A 25553-nucleotide genomic window follows, 5' to 3' on the forward strand; every position below is an offset into this window, starting at 1 on the left:
TATTTCCTATTTCTTATGGCGCCATATTCCGCTTCCAACTCCCTTTACTGTTAACTGACAGTTTATTAGTGGTTCAATTTCAAAACTGAGTCGAACAAATTAATACAAAAACATCATTAGAAAAATTACAAAACCTGTCTATTCTATATTTTCAATATTAATGTTGCTCAAAAATAATAAATTTATTTTTGGGTTTATCTTTATTTTATTAAATTTTAGTTTATTCTCTTTATTATAATATTTGTAATATTGTTTTGAATATCTTTCTTAATTTCTTCGTCGGAAAGCTGACAGTTGCAAACACCAAAAGTTAAATTAATTACAGATGGCGGAAGGTTGCTAAAAGATTTAAAGTCTTTGAAATTTTCACCTAATGTTAATGTGTGAACTGTTTCTGGAATAATGCCTTTTAAAATTGGGTGGTTGTAATTATTTAATACTAATACTGAAACTTTTTTGGGTATATTGTTATTTTTTTTTAATGGTGATTTAAAATCATAACTGCATGTAAATTTTTTGATTGATGGAGGAAGATTACCGCCATTTTCGTTAAAATCAAAAACTTTACCAAGAACTAACTCTGTTACTGATTCTGGAATTGAGTCTATATAGTGATTAAATGATGGAATTATAAGTGATTGTATTGAATCGAGAATCGAACTAGATGAATCAGTATGAACCATAAAACAATCTAGTGGTTGGTTAAATAGAGGAAGTTTAAGGGTAATATTATTTTTATCTTTTATCATTTCTATTATATCTTTGGTATTTTTACTATTAAATTCTGGGAATTCTATGGGTGTTGTTCTATTGTTATATTTCTCCAAAAAATTATCTTTTTCGTAATTCTATTTAAAGAAAAATTATTAATGTTTTATACTTAAAAATTTTAAAAAAGTTGAATACCTACAATAAATTCATGATTAATTAACTCGATTGCTTTTGGTCTCGATTCATGATCAAATATTAAACAGTGTTGAATAAAGTTTCTGCATTCAGATGATAAATGTGATGGAATATCAGGTTTCCCACTTGGTTTTTCTTTTGTTAAATCACCACCTGCCATCTCTATTAAAACACAACCCACACTCCATATATCTGATTGTTTACTTGCTTTTGATTTTTTAACCATAACTTCGGGGGACATAAATTGGGGTGTTCCTCTTTGATTTCCAAAACCTTTCAACTTTATATTTTTAACATAATCGATTTTATCAATATATATATTGCTACCCTTAATATCTCCATGAATAAGATTATGCTCTTCATTTAGATATGCCAAAGTATTTATTAGTGTTTTTGCCACTTTTTTGATATGGCTTTCTGTAAAATTGAAACCATTTTTTATTATATTTAATATAGTATCACTATTAATTAAATACTCCATAAATAAAAAAATTCTATTATTTACCTGCTTATAATTAAAAATTTCTGCAATATTGCCATGTTTAATGTTTTTTACTGATTCCACTATTGATAAATCGTATCCAATATCCTTTAGAATTTAATAATAAAAAATTTGTCAGTTTGAGTAATTTTTCAAAAATAATTTTTATATTTACCTCTGCAACCTTTACATGGATATTTGGATATTTGAATAATCTTGGGGGGATATTATTAATAAATATATTTTTAGCATAAACATAAAAATTATTAAATGATTTTGATATGAGTGATGTTATTAATGGTGATGGGAGATCATTAAAAGATTGTGTTTTTACTGATAATGAGGTTAGGTCAGGACAATTATAAAAAGATTGTAAATCGAGTGATGCTATTGGTGATGGGATTGAACCAGGTTTAATATAATCATTAAAAAATTGTAATTTCATTGATAAACAAGGTTCATAACAATGATGAAAAGATCGTAACTCGAGTAATGTTACCGATAGGATTGAGCCAGGTAGAACTAATTGGTTAAAATCATGACTGAATGTGAGTGTTGTGAGATTATTTGGTAATGTGCCGGGTAGAACTACTTGGTTAAAATCATGACCGAATGTGAGTTCTGTGAGACTATTTGGTAATGTGCCGGGTAGAACTACTTGATTAAAACACTCACCGAAAGTGAGTGTTGTGAGACTTTTTGGTAATGTGCCCGGTGGAACTTCTTGGTTAAAACAATGACCGAATGTGAGTGTTGTGAGACTATTTGGTAATGTGCCCGGTGGAACTACTTGGTTAAAATTATCACTGAATGTGAGTGTTGTGAGATTATTTGGTAATGTGTCGGGTAGAACTACTTGGTCAAAAAACTTACCGAATGTGAGTGTTGTGAGACTATTTGGTAATGTGCAGGGTTTAACTACTTGGTTAAAATCATAACCGAATGTGAGTGTTGTGAGATTATTTGGTAATGTGCCGGGTAGAACTACTTGGTTAAAACTATAACCGAATGTGAGTGTTGTGAGATTATTTGCTAATGTGCCAGGTAGAACTACTTGGTTAAAATCATGACCGAATGTGAGTTCTGTGAGACTATTTGGTAATGTGCCGGGTGAAACTACTTGGTTAAAACAATGACCGAATGTGAATGTTGTGAGACTATTTGGTAATGTGCCGGGTGAAACTATTTGGTTATAACGATCACCGAATATGAGTGTTGTGAGACTATTTGGTAATGTGCCCGGTGGAACTACTTGGTTAAAATTATAACCGACTGTGAGTGTTGTGAGACTATTTGGTAAAGTTGTTGGTAACATATTTAAATTTATCCAATATAAATTTGTCAAAAATGGTGGAAATTCATTATCTGGTGGTGTATCACCATACCACTTAAGTGTTGTTATATATGATTTATATTTAAAATGGTCATATAGTAATTTATTAAGTATTACAACACTATAATGAATAAACTTTAAAATATGTTTATGAATTTCATTTCTTAAAAATATATTACTCCAAACTCTATATAATAATCTATAATAAATAGTTAAAAAGAGAAAACACCAATTAATATGCTTTTAATTAATCCATTATTTATTTATATTTATTGTATTGTTCTTACCTATCACTAATATTACTACTGTTTTTTAACTCTTCATTTACACTAAAGTTAATTAGAGATGATAGCAGCTCATCCATAGTATAATATAAAAAAATAAAAATTAAAAGTTGGTGTGAAAATAAAAAAAAATATTTTAAATTTTTTAATACTTTTTTAAAAGTTTTCCTTTATAAAAATCAAGGGGAAAAAATTGATAATTTTAAAAATTTAAAAAATTAAAAAAAAAAAAAAAATTAAAAAAAATAAAAAAAAATTATAAATTAAAAAATTGTTTATTGAATATTTTATTGGTGGTAGTTGTATTGAGTATTTTATGGTGGATGAATTTATAACTGGTGATGAATTTGGTGTAGTATTATTTGATGGTGAGGAAGCGGCAGTTGGTTTGGTCTGATGTTGGCATTGCGACATTAAATATAGCTTGTGATCTTGGAGCTGGTTTAGCTGATGGTTTAACAGTTGCTGGTTTAAATTGTGTAGATGGGGAAGATGATGATAGTTATTATTGGTTTTTTTTTCTGTCTCTCCATGGGGTTTCATAGAATTAGTATGCTCAAATTGTTTCTATGAGAATGAATTCATTTCTAGAATACATACTCTTAGAAATGACATTGATTCATCGAGTGCCGAAAAGAATAAACCATACTATGTAGGTGTTGCAGTGGACGAAATTGATATTCTAAAAGGATTGTACAACGATGTCTATGGATCAAAATTAATTGGGCTTTGTAATGGATATGTCGATGATGAAAAAATTAAAGAAGAATGGTTTACTAAAGATTATGTTTCTGCAATCTAGCTAAAAAGGTTATACAAATTTTTCTTCAAAGCTTGGATGGTAAAATGTGGTTCAATCTTGGCAAGTTTCCAACCAATGGCAAGAATACACTGGCAGCAATAATAGAAATCATGGCATCATTAATATTAATAAGTAGAAGGTTTAATATTTTTTTTATTTTTTTAATCATGGATGTCAGCAATTATGTTTACACAATGCTACAAAGATACAAAATCAGCGAAGAACAAAGTAAAGATCAAATTCACTTTTTTCAATCAAAAGATCCATCACATGATCATACTCATCATCAACCAGGCGGAAAATTGCTCAACAGGTTCTTTATTGAAACGTGCAATTGATGATTCTGAAGGACAGGGGATACCACCATAACTATAACGAAGGTGTTTTGCACCAGTTAAAAGGCCAAATATCTTTGATCCACAATGATGTTTGAGTGTTGCAAGAAAACAGAGCGATGATTCGGACCAAACACCTTTTCCAGTGAGCAATTTTTTTGTTTGATCGGTCAAGAAGGTATAAAAGAAAGTATCTTTGAAATTTGGATCTTTTTCAAGAAGACTTGTAAGATTGGATACCAACGGATCCGTTGCTTTGGTTGGCTTTACCTTTAATCTACGATCGATGTGGATTGAGGTTTTAAAGTAACAGTATTCTTTGTTAGTCTTAATACTTAAATAACCACATATTTGGGCAAAATGTGTGACCTGTTAAAACATTACCATAACCTTGGCAAACTGAATAGAAATTACCAGAAGAACTATAAATTGCAGTGTGATGATCATCGAATTTATAGCTAAGACCATGATATAATAATAAAAAACGAACTTTTTCTTCTTCAACAATACTTGGGCACGTTCCTATTTCTTTTGGTTTGCCAGATGTATTAAAAGAACATTTATAGAAAGTGGAGATAAATTAATTAAATTTTTCTTAGAATATATGATTAACGATAACATCTCTACCGAAGTAAATAAATCACATACTTTTAAAGAGTGGTTATCTGTATTTGTAATGGCTGATTTTAACTTGTTTATTGTTGCCTTTGAGGTTGGTTGAATTTATCCAAAGAATTATTAAAATCAACTCTTTCTTTGTTTAAAGCTTCAGTAAGAGATATATTTTGTTTTTGTAGTATTAATTGTTTATTTTGATTTTGTTTGTGTAATTTTTTTACAAAAAGTCAAGATAAATTCATGACAGACAAACCTTGATAAAAATAGTTATTTTTTTTTTAATTTTTTTTTTTCAATTTTTTTTTTTTAAAAAAATATTCTTCATTCTTGAGGAGATGAGTTTTTCTTAGGGGTTCGAAAAAGGTTAGTTTGATTTTTTAAAAAAAAAAAAGTCCTGCCGACTGCACCCCCCAGCGCACCTATTTTCACTTTTTTTAAAGCTTTGAGATTTATAAAAATAAAAAATAAAAAATTCGATTGGGTTCGAAAAAAAATATTGTTTTAAAAAAATTTAATTGTTTATTTATTTATATACATTATTATTTAAAGTGGGATAATCAAAATTAAAAAAAAATAAAATTAATATCCAAAATTAAAAAAACCCTTGTTTTTCTAAAAATAACTTATTTTCGAACCCCTAGTTTTTTTTTTAATTTTAAGATATTATTTTTTTTTTTTTTTTTTGCCATTTTACCAAGTCTTTTTTTCCATATAAATTTATAATATGGGAAATTCTAATAAAAAAGAATTAAAAAAAAAAAACTCATCTCTTCAAGAATGAAGAATATTTTTTTTTTTTTAGTTTTTTAAAGATTGAAATTAAAAGCAAAGAAAAACTCATCTCCTCAAGAATGAAGAATATTTTTTTTTTTTTTTTTTTTTAAATATAAATATGAATAATTATTTAGTTTTAAAAAAAGAAAATAATTACTTTCAAACACAAAGCAATGGACACAGATGATCTTGAAAACCAGGCATATTGGGATATTGTTAGACTCTCGAAAAAACTTGATGTTTATAATGGCGGAAGAAAAACAAAAAAGTTATTAATTAATAGAATAAAAGAAAAACTTTCAAAAAATGACCCAACTAAAACAGAGAAAAAAGTTGCAAAAACAACAACAACAAAGGGAACAAATAACAAATCTAAAAAAACTGATACTAATAAAGAAGGTAATAAAGAAGTTAAAATAATTTTAAACTATACACATATAATAAATATTCATATTAATTTTTTTATTCATTAAAAAATATAGTTTTAAAAAATACAACAATATTACAAGAGTTATTTTCAAAAAATAAAACTCTTATTTATAATATTATTAAGCATTTAGACATTGACGATATCTATCATTGTGAATTAGTAAACAAAGAATGGAACAATGTTTCAAATAGTAATAGGCTTTGGGAATTATTATTTTTAAAAAATATATTAAATATCAAAGATTTCAGCGACGAAGAGAAAGAAATTTATTCGCAAGGTTTTATCAAAGAGTCATTCGATCCAACTAGTACATTAAAAGTAAGAGAGATCTACGCACTTTGTTTCCCACACCATTATAAAAGATTTTCAAATTTCAATAAATTGAAATCAGCAGGCATCATACCAAGTTCTAAATGTGTAGCAACCAATGGTGTTGTTAATTTCAAAGAAAAAAGAGGCAGTAAAGGATTAAAACAAGAATTGGAGAAGCACGTCATTGATTTATACAGCATTTTATCATCCTATAAAAGCAAATCAAAAGAAATCGATCCAATATGCTCAGACAGTGAAGAGGGGTTAAAACCTAGAGTTATTCACTTAACAAATTTTAGAACCACAGAATCAAACAAAAGAGATAGACTTTATTTTGGTGACAATATATTTCAAATTTTAATTTGCATACCAAATAAAGTTATATCAAAATTGGATCCAAACAAAACAATAATAGAATATTCAAGATTCATGAAAGCTCATTTCACATATGCATATGGTTATGATATTTCTGAATGGTAATTTTTTTTTTCTTTTTTATTTAATTATCACACAAAAATTTAAAGATCTAATTTCTTTTTTTTTTTAATTTAGTTGCCCAAATGAGAATCCAGATAATTTTGGTTTTTTACAAGGTCACTTTAAAGCTCATTATTACGATTTCAAACTATTTGATTTTGATAAGCCATACTATGATAAAATCAATAAAAAGTATGGTATGGATCAATTTAAAGAAAACAAATCAACAGAAAATAAACTCGATTTATTTGGTTTATGGATACACCAATTCAATAATGATTTTAATTCGCCAAGAAGCATAGACGAAGGATATGTAAAAGATTTAGAGAATTTCACTAGAGGAACCATTTCTTTTGGAACAGATGAATATAGTCTCCATAATCATCCACTATATGAATTAAAGGGTTTTCTTCCCGTTTTAGAATATTCTTTTAAAACAAACAATCCAATCAATTCAGATTTTGGAAACATTTTCGATACACCATCTAAATTTACAGAGTTTTATAATCAATGTGCCAATGATAATAAGATTGATGGTAAACGAATATTAAAGAATTTAATTTGGAAACTTGACCTTTATAATAATATTGTAAGCATATTTATTTTATTTACTTTAATCTTTGATATATATTAATTTTTTTAAAAAATATTTTAAACATATAGGGTTCAGTAGTATCAAAAAGTGAAGAAAATAACCTATCAGATTTTTTCAAAAATTCAATAATTTTAAATTACTGTTACAAATATGGTTGCTATTTTTATGAACAAAAAAAACAAGTAGATTATGAATTTGGTTTCTCTATTCCATACGATAAAACTAATAATCTTATGCTAAACTTCAGCTTTCAGAATATTGGGGAAAATAATAATATATATTTTTCAATTACATACCAATTTTTAGATAAAGAAAACAAACCAATTCAAGATCAAGAAAAAAAGAAACTATACAGTCTATCCGAACGTAAGGTTACCTATGAAACCGATTTAGTTAAAGAAAGCGACAGCACTAGTCTTTCATTCAAAAATTTTATTTCATTATTGTTTAAAACCAAATTCCCATTATTCAAATTTGAACTTTCAACCCTATTACAATTAGCAAGAATCGATAATTTTATATCTTGGGCCGACAGTGATACCTCCAATTTACCAATCTATTCAAAATTAAAATGGAAAAAAGATTTCTTTTTGAAGAACTGTTTAAATGGATACAATTTAAGATTTTAAAATAAAAATTATTATTACTTTTTTAAAAATATTATAGGGATCAATATTTGTCAGTTTAATAGAAACAATAAAAACAAATATCTTTAAAAAAACTTTATGATTAACAATATTATATATTAAAAATTATTCAGGTAACTGATCAATGTGAAATAAATAACAAAAAAAGCAGGAAGAGGAACCGCAACAATGACAGTTATGTATACAGAAATACATCTATTATTTAAATAAAAACAATAAATAATAAAAATAATACAATCTTTTATTATATTTTTTTTATTTGTATAATATATTGATTAATTATTTTTTTACAAAAGATAATAATTGATAATTTAAAAAAAGATAAAAAAAACTAAACAAAATTATTTAAAATTAAAATATATAAAAAATTATTTTTATTTATTTAAAGAAAAAATGATTATTATTTGTTGTGGACTTTTTCGTTTTTTTTTTTTTTTGTTAAGAACATCAATAAAATAAAATATAAACAATATCTTGAATTTGACGATTCCATTATTCCTAGAAGAAGACATGATTCAATAGAGTCTTTTAGATGATGTCTTTTATGAGCAACAATATTCTTTCCATTTGAAAAAGTTTTTTCAACTCTGACTTGATGAGCACGGAATAGCCGAATAATTATGAGCAAGAGAAAAGAAATTTTTGAAACTGATATCAGTCGAAGTTGAAAGAACTTTTTCGAATGGAAAGAAAAGCGATAAATATTCGCAAATTTCACCATGTATGCTTAGGTTTGTTCTTGATCTGTTTTCTATTACATGTTTTAGATCCAACATATCTTGAAGCAATTTGGGAAACTAGTAAGCAGTAGATACCTAATAAACTTTCTCTTTCTGAATAAAGCAAATCTAAATTATGAAGATGGAGTGATTTTTTACTATTTTCCCAAATTGCTTCAAGATGTTGGATCTAAAAGCATTGCAATGTAATAGAAAACAGATAGGTGAATCATGGCTGGAATGGATTCGCTAATAATTGAATCAAATTCTGAAAACTTAAGGGCGAAATTGTAAAGGGGCTTTAATACACTATGCAAGGACTTTTTGAATAAATTTTATAGGCGACCCTCAATTTGCTTTGGCCTGTATACTTTTATAGCAACTATATCTGATACCAAATCGAAGAAACTGTTCCAACGAGTAACAACATATCTAAAATTTATCTAATGTATGTTTAAAATTATTTTTATCCATATGATTTAATAATTGATTTGTTATCAATAACTTTATTAACAAGTTATTTGTACTTTGGTATCTTTTGCAAAACTCCAGAAGGCCTATGGCTTTTCAAAAGCTCCTAATGATTTAATTTGAGCCTCGTTGTGTGATTGGTAAAGTGCAACTACATTACATTTTAATGGGTCGCCTAGGGTTATTAGAAAAGAAATATTAATATATATAAAGATTAAAATAATATTTATCAAAGGAAAAATAATTATATTTACCATTTAATAAGTGACATTTTGTATTTGAAACTGAACGTAAAACGTTAAGGTGATCGAAACAGACCCTATCATTGTTTTTATTTTTATAATGATTTTATAATTGATTTTTCTATTGAATGAAATGCATCTTGACATACCTGAACTAGGTCTAGTGATGGGTTATGAAACATCTTTTTTGATACCCTTTCTTTAACAATTGACACTGTATTATCAAAAAAATGGTTATGCATATAAAGTAATAAGATTATGTTTGTTGATGACAAAATCGCCTTCATGAAATTTGAAATCCGGCATCTTGGGTACTCCAGAAGGTTTTATTTTACAAGTCTCACCGAGATATTGTAAAAGTGGAGTTCCAGCAGCTTGAGAGTCATCTTTATTTTCTTTTAGAAAAGATACTGAAAAAAAATTCATTAGTATTATTTAATAAAAGTTAACTTTTAAATTATATTTACTTTGAGATTGAATTTTGAGGTTAGTTTTATTATCTTTCTTTATTTTGATTTCTAATTTTTTTTTTCATTTAATAACTTCCTCTCCTCTTTCTTTTTTTCTAACCCCTCTTCTAATTTCATTTTCTGCAATTCTTTTTCCTTTAAATCTATTTCTTCTAAAATTTTTAATTTTTTTATAGGTTTTTTAAGTGGTTCTTCACGTTGACTCTCTATAATTTCACTTTTGGTCTCTCTATTTTCTTCATTTTCTTCACTTCCTATATCTTCATCATCAACATCAGTTATTTTTTTTTTTTGTGAAAATAAAAATTAAAATAAAAACGAAAAAATTTAAAAAATAAAAATTTAAAAAATATTATGTGGTTGTTCCAAATATCCATTCTTGAAAATTTATAAAAAAAATATTTTTTAAAATATTTTTTTTTTTTTTGAAATTTTTATATGGGAAATTTTTTATTTTATTTACATTTCTCATATTAAAATTTTTTTTTTTTTTTTTTTTTTGTCAAAATTTTTAAATGGCATGTTTTGATCCAACCGCATAATAAAATATTTTTATATTTTTTTTTCTTCTCTATAGACCAACTCCAACTTGCTTCTAGATTATATAAAGAAAATCCTGCCAATAATTCAATTGACCCGTCACTATTAACGCCATCCACAGACGGAGAATTGATAAACGCATTGGGTAGCGTTAAGACAAGCACACAAGTCACATTGGAAAGAAATGTTTCATCCATCAACCAAAAGTATTTCACATTTGGTCAAACTAATGCACCAACACATCAACCAACTCAAATTTGTGAGTGCGATTGTACGTGCAAAAATGGTAGCAGTGCATTCTCCAGAAAGATTTCTGATTTAGCCATCAATAATCAAGGCAATGCAGTCGCTAATATGCTTTCTACAATATGAGAGTACAATGAAAAAAATGAAGATGCAGATAGGTTTTTAGAAAACATACCTGAATTTCGTTGGATTATATTATGTTTGAAAAGAAATCAACAATTTAAAAATTTGACGGAACTAATAGAGCCGAGTTTGACAAAAATTGGGATTTGTTTGAATTCCTATTCAGACATCATTTTGTTAAACCAACTAGTGCTAATTTGCTTTCAAGTCTTCGTGGTAGTGCAATCGATAGATTAAGAACTATTGATCCACTCAATACTAAATCGGTTGAAGAAAACATCATGGCCTTAAGAACTTACTATCAAGATAGCCCAAGCATCGTCCTTGATAGATTCTCTACCTATTCTAGAGAAAACAAATTCAAGTCACTTGAAACTTTGTTACTTGTATTTGACATTGTTAAAAGAAGGAGTCAACTACCTGATGACGCCGCTATTTCTTTCTTAGGTCAGGCACTTGGATGTAATTTGAAAGAATATTTAAGCTTGCGATGCAGAAAAGGCATCACTTACGATGAATACCTCGATGAAGTTAGACATCTCGAAATTGTGTATACCGAATCCAAGGGTACATCGCTTTACTTGATTAAGGAACCAATCAATGGAATCTTTGGTGTTAACAAGTCTCCTAACTTCTCCTTAGCCAATGCTAACAACCCAACTTTTAATGTTGCTGGTGTAAGCGAGGGTATTCAAAACAAGTCCGCTGTGTGCTATAGTTTAGTTTATCCACCATCAACTCAACTAGAGTGCATGCACATAGTTGTGTAAATGATTATTTGAAAGAATGGGGGGTAGAAAAAATGGTACCAAACGATGTTTTTGAAGATAATTATCAACAAATGGAGTTTTTTAAAAAAGAAAACCAAAGACTTTTAAATCTTTTAGATTTTTACCAAGAAAAGCATACTTCAAAAAAACAAAAAATTGAAAAATGTCTTGGGGATGATTCTAGTGAAAGTTTATCTCAAACTGAAGTAAAAATTTTCAGAGTTAATAAAGAAACTACACCAAAAAAATTTAATAACTGGTAATGTTCCAATTGTTGAACCAATTATTATTTCACCAAACATTCCTTCATCAAATTCTAGTGAACCAAACATTCCTTCACCAAGTATTAACCCAGATATTGCAAGTATTCTATCTATTTTAGAAAAGTTTGGTGAAGATGCTAAAAAAATGATACTTAATCCATACCTAATCCCACTTCCTGCAGCCGAACCAGAGGATGATCAATGTTGTCATTTTAAAATTAAAAGATCTAAAATTGACCTTGCTCCAATAACATCTTTAGTTAAAGCACAGGACTTTGCCTTGGTTGATAATCTTGAGGAAATAGTACGAATATTTCAATTGAAAACTACTTTCCTTGGATGTCCACATGCCTCCACCAATTCAAAAAAATATGCATTCATTCTATATTGTAATGATATTTCGATTACAATCTGTAATTCCGACCATATCGATAGCGAAACAGTACGCAAATATATCAAATACTTTTTAGGTTTTCGAAATGATAAACAAGTATTTGAATCCCCACAATCTGGTCCAAAACATTTTAAGTGTAGAGGTTGCCCTTCTAAAACCGATGGTTCAATTAAAATGCGTGGTCTTAAAGCACCCATAGATGAAGGTTTCACTTATTTTTGTTCAGTAGTATGCTTTTTTAAAGTTTGTTATTTTGGTAAAGGTGGTGATTTTAATGCATTAGTAAATAAAGGTTGCCCAAAACCTGAAAAGAATAACAATGTAGAGATTGAAGATGAAGGAGATGAAGATGAAGATGAAGATGAAAAAGAAAAGAAAAAAAAAAATAAAAAAAATAAAAAAGAAATAAATGTAGCGGTCACCAGATCAAAAAGTAAATAAAAAAATGATAATTTAAATTATAAATTATAAAATTTTATAAAATGTTAGTCTAATTATTTTATTTTATTTTTATTTAAAGTGGATTTTATTAATAGTTATAAAGATTATGAAAAAATGATAATAACTTATTTAAAAAAGATCGTGAATTTATTGATTCATTAGACAGTGTACTTGAAACAATTGTTGCTGATAAGGGATTTCGTGGATTAAAAAAAGTTTATAATAACATGTTATTGAAGCAGGTCGTAAAAACACAAAATATAACAAACAACAAGAAAAAATTCAAAAATCAGTCAGGATTATTATCGAAATGTATTTGCAAGAATTAAAAGATTTTCAATTACAAGCAATTCTTTAAGATATAAATTTAAACAAGGAACTTTTCATATTGATAATGTTTTAAAAAAACATCATATGATATGGTGTATTGTTGCATTTTTAGTTAATTGTTATTCAGAAATTAGAACATTCTAACAACATTACTTAATAATGTATATAAATAAATAAACAATTAAATTTTTTTAAAACAATATTTTTTTTCGAACCGAATCGAATTTTTTTATTTTTATTTTTATAGCTCTCAAAGCTTTAAAAAAAGTGAAAATAGGTGCGCTGGGGGGTGCAGTTGGCAGGACTGTTTTTTTTTTAAAAAATCAAACTAACCTTTTTCGAACCCCCAAGAAAAACTAGAGTTCTAAAATTATCGTTATCTCCATTTTTACCGATTATCGTTATCGTGTTCATTATCCATTTTTTAAAAAAAATATTATCTCCTTTTTATCTTTTTTTTAAAAAAAATTATTCATTTTTATCCACTTTTAAAATTTGCCAATAGATCCAAAATAACAGTTCAAATACGCAAATCATAATTTGTTTCTTTTTCACCCTTTTTTTTTTATTTTTTAAAAATTTTATTTTTTATTTTTTTTTAATTTTTTGTAATTAATATGGGCGCTTTTTTTTTTTTTTTGAATTTAGATTTTTAAATTTTTTTTATTTTTAAATTATAATATAAATTTATATTGATTATTATATTTTTTTATTTTCCTTTCAAAAATCTTCACAAAACCATATTAATAAGAGTCTTTTACTCACACCTCTTCAATAATATAATGACAATATAATATTTTAAAAAAAAAAAATATAAATCGTAATATAAATCATATTTTTATTTAAAAAAAACGTAATAATTCCAAAATTTGTTTTTATTTTTTTGTTATCACCATAGAATTATTTTTTACTATTATTTTTTTTTATAATAATAGTAAATTATTATAAATATAAATATAAAATAGACCCAAAAAATAACTAGATTGGATCAACATTAGGTTTTTTGAATTTTTTATAACAATTCTATTTTTTTTTTTTATAAATTATTATCCTTTTTTTATCTTTTTTTAATTTTTTATTATCCACTTTTATCTATTTTTGATTTTTTTCGAAAAAAATAGTCATTTTTGGATAATTTCTCCCCGGTTATTTAAAAAAAGATAAACGGAAACGATAATTTTCGAACTCTAAGAAAAACTCATCTCCTCAAGAATGAAGAATATTTTTTTTTTTTTAGTTTTTTAAAGATTGTAATTAAAAGCAAAGAAAAACTCATCTCCTCAAGAATGAAAAATATATTTTTTTTTATTTTTTTTTTAAACTAAATATGAATATTTAGTTTTAAAAAAAGAAAATAATTACTTTCAAACACAAAGCAATGGATACAGATGATCTTGAAAACCAGTCATATTGGGATATTGTTAGACTCTCGAAAAAACTTGATGTTTATAATGACGGAAGAAAAACAAAAAAGTTATTAATTAATAGAATAAAAGAAAAACTTTCAAAAAATGACCCAACTAAAACAGAGAAAAAAGTTGCAAAAACAACAACAACAAAGGGAACAAATAACAAATCTAAAAAAACTGATACTAATAAAGAAGGTAATAAAGAAGTTAAAATAATTTTAAACTATACACATATAATAAATATTCATATTAATTTTTTTATTCATTAAAAAATATAGTTTTAAAAAATACAACAATATTACAAGAGTTATTTTCAAAAAATAAAACTCTTATTTATAATATTATTAAGCATTTAGACATTGACGATATCTATCATTGTGAATTAGTAAACAAAGAATGGAACAATGTTTCAAATAGTAATAGGCTTTGGGAATTATTATTTTTAAAAAATATATTAAATATCAAAGATTTCAGCGACGAAGAGAAAGAAATTTATTCGCAAGGTTTTATCAAAGAGTCATTCGATCCAACTAGTACATTAAAAGTAAGAGAGATCTACGCACTTTGTTTCCCACACCATTATAAAAGATTTTCAAATTTCAATAAATTGAAATCAGCAGGCATCATACCAAGTTCTAAATGTGTAGCAACCAATGGTGTTGTTAATTTCAAAGAAAAAAGATGCAAGAAACGATTAGAAGAATTGGAGAAGCACGTCATTGATTTATACAGCATTTTATCATCCTATAAAAGCAAATCAAAAGAAATCGATCCAATATGCTCAGACAGTGAAGAGGGGTTAAAACCTAGAGTTATTCACTTAACAAATTTTAGAACCACAAGATCAAACAAAAGAGATAGTCTTTATTTTGGTGACAATATATTTCAAATTTTAATTTGCATACCAAATAAAGTTATATCAAAATTGGATCCAAACAAAACAATAATAGAATATTCAAGATTCATGAAAGCTCATTTCACATATGCATATGGTTATGATATTTCTGAATGGTAAGTTTTTTTTTCTTTTTTATTTAATTATCACACAAAAATTTAAAGATCTAATTTCTTTTTTTTTTTAATTTAGTTGCCCAGGTGAGGATCCAGAAAATTTTGGTTTTTTACAAGGTACCTTTAAAGATCAATGTTACGATTTCAAACTATTTGATTTTGATAAGCCATACTATGATAAAATCAATAAAAAGTATGATATGGATCAATTTAAAGAAAACAAATCAACAGAAAATAAACTCGATTTATTTGGTTTATGGACACACCAATTCAAAAAAGATTTTAATAGGCCAAGAAGCATAGACGAAGGATATGTAAAAGATTTAGAGAATTTCACTAGAGGAACCATTTCTTTTGGAATTGATGAATATAGTCTCCATGACCATTCACTATATGAATTAAAGGGTTTTCTTCCAGTTTTAGAATATTCTATTAAAACAAACAATCCAATCAATTCAGATTTTGGAAACATTTTCGATACACCATCTAAATTTACAGAGTTTTATAATCAATGTGCCAATGATAATAAGATCGATGGTAAACTAATATTAAAGAATTTAATTTGGAAACTTGACCTTTATAATAATATTGTAAGTACATTTATTTTATTTATTTTATTTATTTAATCTTTGATATATATTAATTTTTTTAAAAAATATTTTAAACATATAGGGTTCAGTAGTATCAAAAAGTGAAGAAAATAACCTATCAGATTTTTTCAAAAATTCAATAATTTTAAATTACTGTTACAACTATGGTTGCTATTTTTATGAACAAAAAAAACAAGTAGATTATGAATTTGGTTTCTCTATTCCATACGATAAAACTAATAATCTTATGCTAAACTTCAGCTTTCAGAATATTGGAGAAAATAATAATATAGATTTTTCAATTACATACCAATTTTTAGATAAAGAAAACAAACCAATTCAAGATCAAGAAAAAAAGAAACTATACAGTCTATCCGAACGTAAGGTTACCTATGAAACCGATTTAGTTAAAGAAAGCGACAGCACTAGTCTTTCATTCAAAAATTTTATTTCATTATTGTTTAAAACCAAATTCCCATTATTCAAATTTGAACTTTCAACCCTATTACAATTAGCAAGAATCGATAATTTTATATCTTGGGCCGACAGAAATACCTCCAATTTACCAATCTATTCAAAAATAAAATGGAAAAGAAGTTTATCTTTGAAGAACTGTTTAAATAGATACAATTTAAGATTTTAAAATAAAATTATTTTTTCTTTTTTTAAAATATTATAGAACTATATATTTGATGGTAAAATACTGATTTTTTTATTATTTCACAATCATCATTTTTCCTTTTTCAGAAAAACCAACTTTTATTAATAAAATTTAATTCCCTAAAAAAAATCATATTTAACAATTTTTTAGGGATTATAATTTAGCTTAGCTTTAGAAAAAATGGCTTTGTATAGTTTTGGGGTCGAAAAGTCGCTTATTGAAATCAAATTCATTGTTTTAGTTCATTTTTTTTTTTTTTTCAGTTTTTGTAGTCCTTTGGAAATCGAAATTTTTTTTTTTTACATAAATTCAATATTTTATTTTTCAATTAATAAAAATATATAAATAAATATTTTATATTCAATTTGAACATCAACAATTTATTTATTTTTGTATAATTTTTTTGTAAAAAAAAAAAAAAATTTATAAAAAATAAAAAATCATGATAGTGTTTATTTATTATCACAAAAAAACAATTTGCTTTTTTTTTTTAAAAATTTATTAAAAAAAATTTAAAAGAAAAAATTTATAAGAAAAAATTTTTTTTTTCTTCAACTTTAAGGGTTAAAAAAAAAATTTCTTCAATTTTAAGGGTTAAAAAAAAAAATTTTTTATCAAAAAATTACATTTTTTTTAAAAAATTTAATTTATAAAAAAAAAATTTTAATTTTATTCATTAATTTTTATACCAACAATGAATAAACTACTATCATCTCTAATTAACTTTCACGTAAATGAAGAGTTAAAAAACAGCTATAATATTAGTGATAGGTAAGTATAATACAATAATACAATACATAAAATAAATATAAATAATAGATTAATTAAAAGCATATTAATCAGTTTTTTCTCTTTTTAACTATTCATTATAGATTATTATATAGAGTTTGGAATAATATAATTTTAAGAAATGAAATTCATAAACATATTTTAAAGTTTATTAAACATAGTGATGAAGATCTTGATATATCAGGTTATAGAAAGTTTAAAAATAAATCATATATAACAACACTTACCTGGCGTGGTAATACACTACCAGATAAAGATGAATATCCACCATTTTTGACAAATTTATATTTGCACGGTTCTTCTAAAATGCTAACTCTAACAACTTTACCAAACACAATAACTACACTCGCATTCCATAATCGTTTTAACCAAGTAATTCCACCCGGTACATTACCAAATAGTCTCACAACACTCATATTCGGTGAGTGTTTTAACCAAGTAATTCTACCCGGCACATTACCAAATAGTCTCACAACACTCACATTCGGTAATAACTTTAACCAAGTAATTCTACCCGACACATTATCAAATAATCTCACAACACTCACATTCGGTAATAACTTTAACCAAGTAATTCTACCCGGCACATTACCAAATAGTCTCACAACACTCACATTCGATTTTAAATTTAATCAAGTAGTTCTACCTGGCACATTACCAAATAGTCTCACAACACTCACATTCGGTCATTGTTTTGACCAAAAAGTTCTACCCAACACATTACCAAATAGTCTCACAACACTCAAATTCGGTAGTTGTTATAGGCATGTTGTTCGACCCGGCACATTACCAAATAGTCTCACAACACTCACATTCGGTGATTTAATCCCAATAGTTCTACCCAACACATTACCAAATAGTCTCACAACACTCACATTCGGTCGTAATTTTAACCAAATAATTCTACCGGGCACATTACCAAATAGTCTCACAGCACTCACATTCGGTGTTTGTTTTAACCAAGTAATTCTACCCGGCACATTACCAAATAGTCTCACAACACTCACATTCGGTGATAGTTTTAACCAAGTAATTCGACCCAAAACATTACCAAATAGTCTCACAACACTCACATTCGGTAATTATTTTAAACAAGTAATTCTACCCAAAACATTACCAAATAGTCTCACAACACTCACATTCGGTTATGATTTTAACCAAGTAATTCTACCGGGCACATTACCAAATAGTCTCACAACACTCACATTAGGTGTTGATTTTAATCGAGCAATTCTACCCAACACATTACCAAATAGTCTCACAACACTCACATTCGGTGTTAGTTTTAACCAAGTAATTCGACCTGACTCATTACCAAATAGTCTCACAACACTCACATTGGGTGGTTGTTTTAACCAAATAATTCTACCTAGCTCATTACCAAATAGTCTCACAACACTCACATTCGGTGATAATTTTAACCAAGTAGTTTTACCCGGCACATTACCAAATAGTCTTACAACACTCACATTCGGTGTTTGTTTTAACCAAGTAATTCTACCGGGCACATTACCAAATAGTCTCACAACACTCACATTGGGTGGTTGTTTTAACCAAATAATTCTACCTAGCTCATTACCAAATAGTCTCACAACACTCACATTCGGTTATGATTTTAACCAAGTAGTTCTACCCGGCACATTACCAAATAGTCTCACAACACTCACGTTCAGTTATAATTTTAACCAAGTAAACCTACCCGGCACATTACCAAATAGTCTCACAAAACTCACGCTTGGTGGAAAAAAATTAGAAAAAATTCATATAAAAAATTTTAAAATTTAAAGTGAATCTTATTTGGAATTTAATCCATTCCATTTTTGATATATTATAATAATCATAAAATACAGAGTTTTTGAAAAATCCGCTTAACAATTAAATTAATATATTTTACAATAAAAAAAAACAACAGTAAAAAAATAAAAATTCTATCTTTTTCTTTTGATTTGGATCTGCTGAGGTTTTATTTTAAAAATAAATATAATTATGATAACAATTTTTATAATTATTTTAGATTCATTTCTTATTTTAGTAAAATTTTTATTTTTTATTTTAAATTAATAATTTTTTTTTATTTTTATTTTTTTAATTACTTTTTTTTTATTTATATTTTTTAATAACTTTTTTTCCAAAAGATTGCAGAACAAAATTTTTATATTTCTTTATTATTTTTTTCACCTACAATAATAATATTCTTTTATTTCTTTATAATATTCCATACAATAATAAAATTTTTTTGTCTTTATTACTTTATTCATATACAATATCTTCATTTTTATATTTATTATTTTTAATATTACAAAGAAATATTTTTTTGTAAATCAAGTAAAAGATAACTCAATTTCTCCTCTCATTTTTTTTCAAAATGTTACTGTTATAAATCTAGTAGTTGATAAGAATTAGCTCCAAAAAATGAAAACTCCCAAAATTTTTTAAGATATCGATGAATGTAAAAGAGGTATTTCAGGTTGTTCCCGAATTATGTGAAAATACTATGGGTTCATTCTTATATTCTTGCGAACCAGGCTATACTTTAGATGCCGATAAAAAGGGTTGCAATGGTAAGTAATACTTTATAATAGTTTTAAATATATAAGTTTAAGTACTAATTGTTTTTGTTTTAGATATTAATGAATGTATTGATGGTGGTTGCTGTGAACAAACATGTAATAATTTAATGGGTTCTTGAACATTGTTTATATGATCCAGGATATATTAAATGATAAAAGGTATGCACAGGTCGGAATCTTTTTTTATATCATAGTTTATATTTTTACTTTTTTTATTAATATATTAAATTCTTATTTATAGATATTGACGAATATTTAGTCGGAAGCTCAGGTTGCCCAATATTGAAAAAAATATAAATGGTTATTTTGAGTGCTCTTGTGTTTCAAGATCTGTACATAGCAATAATCGATGGGGAAAAGGTCAATCCCATAATCATTTAACAATGTAAAACTAATAACCCAATCCAAAAAAAGATCCTCATCAACAGAGGACAAAAAGATAGAGAATTAAAAAAGCTACAGGAAAAATTATTATCAGAACAGAAATTATATAATTAAGAAAATCCAGGGCATCATTTCATCATAGATCAAATTCATCTAAATCAACAAAATCTTTTTTGTCTCAATTAGTACTTCAAGTATTTCATATCGGTATATGCACACCAGGTCAATACGGATTCATCAAAAATTATTCAAAGATAAAAGAAAACATTATAGATTTTAACCCATATAATCAAAATTTTAACATGCAATAACACATTTTTTAATATAATAATCAATCTCTATATAATTTTTTTTTATTAGGAGATATAAATATAGCTCTGCAGTTCTACCAACTTCACTTTCCAAACCGTCTTATAGAGTACAGAACTTATAAATTCAGAAAACAAAAATTAAAAAAAAATATAAAAACCTGCACCTACAACAGCAATAGACACACCAACTTCATTACATAATAATAAATCAGAATTATCAATATCAAGAAATACTTCTAAAACAACTAGTTGCTCAAAAAGTTCAATGAATGATTGAAACTTATAGAGCGATTATTCGACAGAGGATTAACCTAAAAACAATTTATTATCAAATGATTCAAATACTAAAACAAAGCAATTATATTTCTACTCAAAATTTATCGAAAACTCTTGCTTCTGTTGATAAATTGGATCTTGATGATAAGCAAACAACAATCAACACTAATAAAATAATAATTCGCCAATCATCACCATCATCAAATAATTTAGCACTACCATCACCATTTAATATTAATATAAACATTGGTTTTTCTTCTGTAAAGTATTTATTAACTTAAATAAAAAGTAATTTTTAATAAATATTTTTTTAACTAATTTTAAAAAATATATAAATGCAAATAATGAAATTTTTTAACCGATTTTTGATTAAATCAACCTTTTTGTATTAATTGCCACGGCATTGTGATTCGAAAAAACCCAAAAACGTGAAATTTTTAAGAATAAAAACAAGTTCGGATGGTGTAGTTGGTTATCACGAATCCTTAACACGGATTAGGTCGTGGGTTCGATTCCCGCTCTGAATATTTTTTTTGAAAAATATAATATCTTCCCGGATATTTTTTTTACAAACACAAATTTCACTATTTGTTTATAAAAAACATATTCGCAACCGACAAGTGTTAACATCATATAAAATCGAACTTTTTATAGCTACCGAATTGTAGGCTGATTTTTACACCATTCGACAGATCTTGAAAAGATAAACAACAACACATCTTTTCCACACTCCAAACACCTTCCCAAGAAATAAAAACAACACTCCAAAAACCATCATCAATCTAATATCCAAAGATCTTCAATCTTTAACAACCTTTTAGATTAACCCTCAATCTACAGCTATTCCATCTTATCCCCACACTTTACACTTATATCCAAAAAACCACTGATCAATCCCGCATTTCCAGCCTTTTACCGATATGTCTGATTCATCATCTATCTCATCTGAAACCATATATGATGAGTTTAACAGCCCCATCAACCACAACACCCCAGCAACGAAGAAACACGTTTACGAACTGTTGTCTAATGTTGATTTATCAATCAAAAAAATAAATCAACTCACCTCGCGTGAAAGAAACGGTGGCCTATATCGACTATCACTTTACTTAGGAAAAGATATCCCAAAAGATACCAAGGACAAAATCATCAAACTAATCGTTGAAAGCGACTGTTGCACAATCCCAAACGTAGGTCAAAACAAGGATAGTATCAAAATTGATATATCATTGGACAAAATACCAAAACTAATTGACCTAAGGTACCAACACAAACTCCACTTCAGATTATCTTGTCACGATCATCACATCATGACAATCACCTTAAAAACAAATGAAGAAAACCTCATCAAACAAACGGAGCACGGTATACTTAATCCAAGTGAAGGCGGCATGAAACCAACCCTCCATCATATAAAACACTTTGGACAGTACACAAACTTCTTTATAATGTACCCAGACAACTACGACCCTATAACTAAAATGGTAATTGGTGAAGACATGAGTTCATCCAGAATATCTTATAGAAATGTTATAGTCACTGTTAGAAGCAGTAGTAGAATACTACACAGAGAGAAATCTCAAAAGCACCCAAAAGAACCCACCACCAACAATAAACCAAAAGATGTCACTAATGCCGTAATAAAGGATACAGTCCAAACATCAACATCAAACACACAAAAACCCGCCCCAATTGCAAATCCAATCGATGACCAGAAAAATCATATTCCATTGGGTGACTCCATTTTCTCACCAATTCAATCAAAAATTAGAGCTACCCTCGATTCAATGGATTCACCAAAAACACCAACTTTTTCCTCAATCCAAAACAAAAACAAATCACCATTGACTCAAATAACAATTGCTAACTTCGCCAAATCAGTTGAAAATAATAATCCACAAATATCAATCGGGTCAACTCCAATTGAGGCCAATAAAGAGTCACAACAAAAACCAACAAAAAAAACCACTACTACCACCGCAATCCCAAATCTACCACCAACTCGTTCTAGAAGCAGTACTTTCCCTGCTCCCAAAACAAAGTAAATGGTTACACTCCAAATCAACCAGTGGAATATCGGTGGCTGTGGTACCAAAGATACATACACTTTAAAAAATGAAAACGTGGTTAATACATTACCTAACAACAAAAACCATCCAACTATCACAATTCTCAATGAACTAAACGCAGTTTATTCGAAATTCCACGACGATCATAAAGGTTCACTAACAAATGTTAATGGAATGGGAACCGGCGTGGCCATCGTTGTAAAAGAGTGGGTGATCTTCTATCTGGAAAACATATAAACAACCAAAACAAACAAACAAATAATAAATAATAAAATACCTTATAATGAGACTCTTTTGGGTTAAAACTATCTTTATTGATAATATTGATAATATTAATAATAATGATATAATGATCTTTATTTATGAATTTTTATGCCTTTTTTTTGGCGAATTATTTTTGAAAAAATATTAAAAAAATTAAAAAAAATTAAAATAAAAATTTCGGTTAAAAGAAATTTTTATGAAACACGTTGCAAGAAGCCATCGTATTACTTTTTATGGGAAAAGCTTTATAGGCTATAAAAACCCAATTATATATATATATTATATATTAATTATTATATAATTAATATGTGAGTGTCTAACAATCGTCAATCACAACCCAAACATAATTAGTATCAAACAAATAGCTATTATCACTGGTAGAGCTACCATCGCAGATATAACAATATCATCAAATACTATAAGACTACTCGCAATATACGCACCAGCAGATAAGAACCAAAGAAATGAATTTGCTGACCAACTGCTTGACCTTTATAATAGCCTATACAATAACACAAACATTAACAATTCGATACCACTACAAATCATCATTGGCGACTTCAATTGCGCCGATTACAAAGAGGTACTAAACCATCCCGATAAAAATCTGAAGGAAGAAAGCCTAAGCTTATTAATAGAGTCTCTGGTTAATCTCAACAATCTGCACGATATAGATTACAAACTAACCAGAAACACTTTCTCACACAGAAATGGTTCAGGTGATAAACGACTAGATAGAATCTACATAGACAAAAGACTCATAAACCCATCAAACCAAAACCTCGAGATTAGATACACATCTTACTCCGATCATAAAATCCTCTTTACTACCATTAACGTAATCAACTGTTCACCAGCTCCTAAAAAGCCAAGGTGGAAACTAAATCCCCTAGTTGCTAAATCCCACAGTGTTATCACACTACTTAAAGCCCACCTCAAAGCCATATCAATACCAGTCAATCAATCAAACTTCAAATTCCAAAACCTAGAAAATCTAATGAAGGAAATCATCGTCTTTTACAAAAGACACCAAATGGAATACCTGAATAGAACCCAAGTTCAAATTAACAATCTTAAAAAATTAATGCTCCACCCAGATTTAGCAAAAGAAGCTGAAGCAACTCTTTTCTCTATAATTGAAACCAAGAAACTTGAAAATACATTCTACAATGATCTAACAAGATACACACAAGGCGAAATACCATCAAGATACTTATCATCAATTCTCCACAAGAGATCGAAGCAAAACCAAATAACAGCTATTAAAGACGATAATGGAACAACAATAGAAAATCAAAAAGCAATTGAGAATGAATTCCTAAAATATTTTAAACACTTATACTCAAAAAAAAAAGATTGCTCAACAACTCACAACAAATTACTAGCAAATTGGATAATTAAAAAAGATGAATCATGGGTTGATCTCGGCTCACCATTCACCGATTCAGAAATTAACGATGCTATTAAATCATCAAATCCTCATAAATCCCCCGGACCAGACGGTATTACAAACGCCTTTTTTATTACGCATAAAAAACATCTAATACCAATACTTAAGTCAGCGTTCAATGATGCTCTTAAAGATCCCTCAACTATTTCAGATTCTTTTAAACAAGGCCTAGTTATCACTCTTCCTAAAAAAGGAGATCCACTTCTAATTAAAAATAGAAGACCAATAACACTCACCAACAGTCTTTACAAAATTTTTGCCAAAGTGTTAAATAATAGACTTTTAAAAATACTACCAAAAGTTATCAATAGAAACCAAAAAGGATTTACACAAGATAGATTCATTATTGACCATATTATAACAATGGAAAACATCATTACTTTCCTCAAAAAATTCAATATTCCAGGAATTATCACATTCTACGATTTCGAAAAAGCTTTCGATTCAATATCCCACGATTCAATAAAAAGAACCTTACATCATATTCAAATTCCAAACAATATTATAAATCTAATAATGGGACTACTAACAGGTTCAAGTGCAAAAATAGAAGTCAATGGACATCAAACTAATCCTTTCCCCATCGAAAGAGGTGTTAAACAGGGCGATCCCTTATCTCCAACCCTATTTATCTTGGTACTTGAATGTCTTGCACGAACAATTATTAATGATAAGAATATTGCTGGTCTACCACTGTGCCTTAATACAAATCAAAGAGAAAAAATGCAATGCTTTGCTGACGATTCCTCTACCTTTGCTTCTAACT

General features: G+C 27.3%; 9 protein-coding genes across 9 annotated transcripts; 8 read left to right on the forward strand and 1 right to left on the reverse strand.

Moving 5' to 3' along the window:
- Positions 1–1913: 1913 nt before the first annotated feature.
- Positions 1914–2687, reverse strand: DICPUDRAFT_18761 (uncharacterized protein; the record flags this gene model as incomplete). The annotated part of the gene is made up of 1 exon (XM_003289735.1): positions 1914–2687. A coding segment is annotated over one exon (774 nt), but the record flags the coding sequence as incomplete, so codon positions are not given.
- A 3019-nt stretch (positions 2688–5706) lies between these two features.
- DICPUDRAFT_80543 (uncharacterized protein) lies at positions 5707–7976 on the forward strand (the record flags this gene model as incomplete). The annotated part of the gene is made up of 4 exons (XM_003289721.1): positions 5707–5932; positions 6016–6751; positions 6828–7341; positions 7416–7976. The coding sequence occupies 4 exons, from the start codon at positions 5707–5709 to the stop codon at positions 7974–7976; spliced, it is 2037 nt and encodes a 678-aa protein (XP_003289769.1).
- A 1583-nt stretch (positions 7977–9559) lies between these two features.
- DICPUDRAFT_80544 (uncharacterized protein) lies at positions 9560–11575 on the forward strand (the record flags this gene model as incomplete). Its single annotated transcript, XM_003289722.1, has 3 exons — positions 9560–9584; positions 10474–10707; positions 10929–11575. 3 exons carry the CDS (start codon positions 9560–9562, stop codon positions 11573–11575), a joined length of 906 nt encoding a protein of 301 aa, XP_003289770.1.
- Positions 11576–11983: 408 nt separating this feature from the next.
- DICPUDRAFT_80545 (uncharacterized protein) lies at positions 11984–12673 on the forward strand (the record flags this gene model as incomplete). Its single annotated transcript, XM_003289723.1, has 1 exon — positions 11984–12673. The coding sequence occupies one exon, from the start codon at positions 11984–11986 to the stop codon at positions 12671–12673; it is 690 nt and encodes a 229-aa protein (XP_003289771.1).
- Positions 12674–12982: 309 nt separating this feature from the next.
- On the forward strand, positions 12983–13147 carry DICPUDRAFT_36298 (uncharacterized protein; the record flags this gene model as incomplete). The annotated part of the gene is made up of 1 exon (XM_003289724.1): positions 12983–13147. A coding segment is annotated over one exon (165 nt), but the record flags the coding sequence as incomplete, so codon positions are not given.
- Positions 13148–14381: 1234 nt separating this feature from the next.
- On the forward strand, positions 14382–16656 carry DICPUDRAFT_98489 (uncharacterized protein; the record flags this gene model as incomplete). Its single annotated transcript, XM_003289725.1, has 4 exons — positions 14382–14607; positions 14691–15423; positions 15500–16013; positions 16096–16656. The coding sequence occupies 4 exons, from the start codon at positions 14382–14384 to the stop codon at positions 16654–16656; spliced, it is 2034 nt and encodes a 677-aa protein (XP_003289773.1).
- Positions 16657–17368: 712 nt separating this feature from the next.
- DICPUDRAFT_48822 (uncharacterized protein) lies at positions 17369–19209 on the forward strand (the record flags this gene model as incomplete). Its single annotated transcript, XM_003289726.1, has 2 exons — positions 17369–17445; positions 17547–19209. Coding segments are annotated over 2 exons (1740 nt in total), but the record flags the coding sequence as incomplete, so codon positions are not given.
- A 1851-nt stretch (positions 19210–21060) lies between these two features.
- On the forward strand, positions 21061–21285 carry DICPUDRAFT_154235 (uncharacterized protein; the record flags this gene model as incomplete). The annotated part of the gene is made up of 1 exon (XM_003289727.1): positions 21061–21285. The coding sequence occupies one exon, from the start codon at positions 21061–21063 to the stop codon at positions 21283–21285; it is 225 nt and encodes a 74-aa protein (XP_003289775.1).
- Positions 21286–22485: 1200 nt separating this feature from the next.
- DICPUDRAFT_80548 (uncharacterized protein) lies at positions 22486–23049 on the forward strand (the record flags this gene model as incomplete). Its single annotated transcript, XM_003289728.1, has 1 exon — positions 22486–23049. The coding sequence occupies one exon, from the start codon at positions 22486–22488 to the stop codon at positions 23047–23049; it is 564 nt and encodes a 187-aa protein (XP_003289776.1).
- Positions 23050–25553: the final 2504 nt, after the last annotated feature.

The sequence above is a fragment of the Dictyostelium purpureum genome, assembly GCF_000190715.1.
Source record: "Dictyostelium purpureum unplaced genomic scaffold DICPUscaffold_191, whole genome shotgun sequence".
NCBI classification, from domain to species: Eukaryota; Evosea; class Eumycetozoa; order Dictyosteliales; family Dictyosteliaceae; genus Dictyostelium; species Dictyostelium purpureum.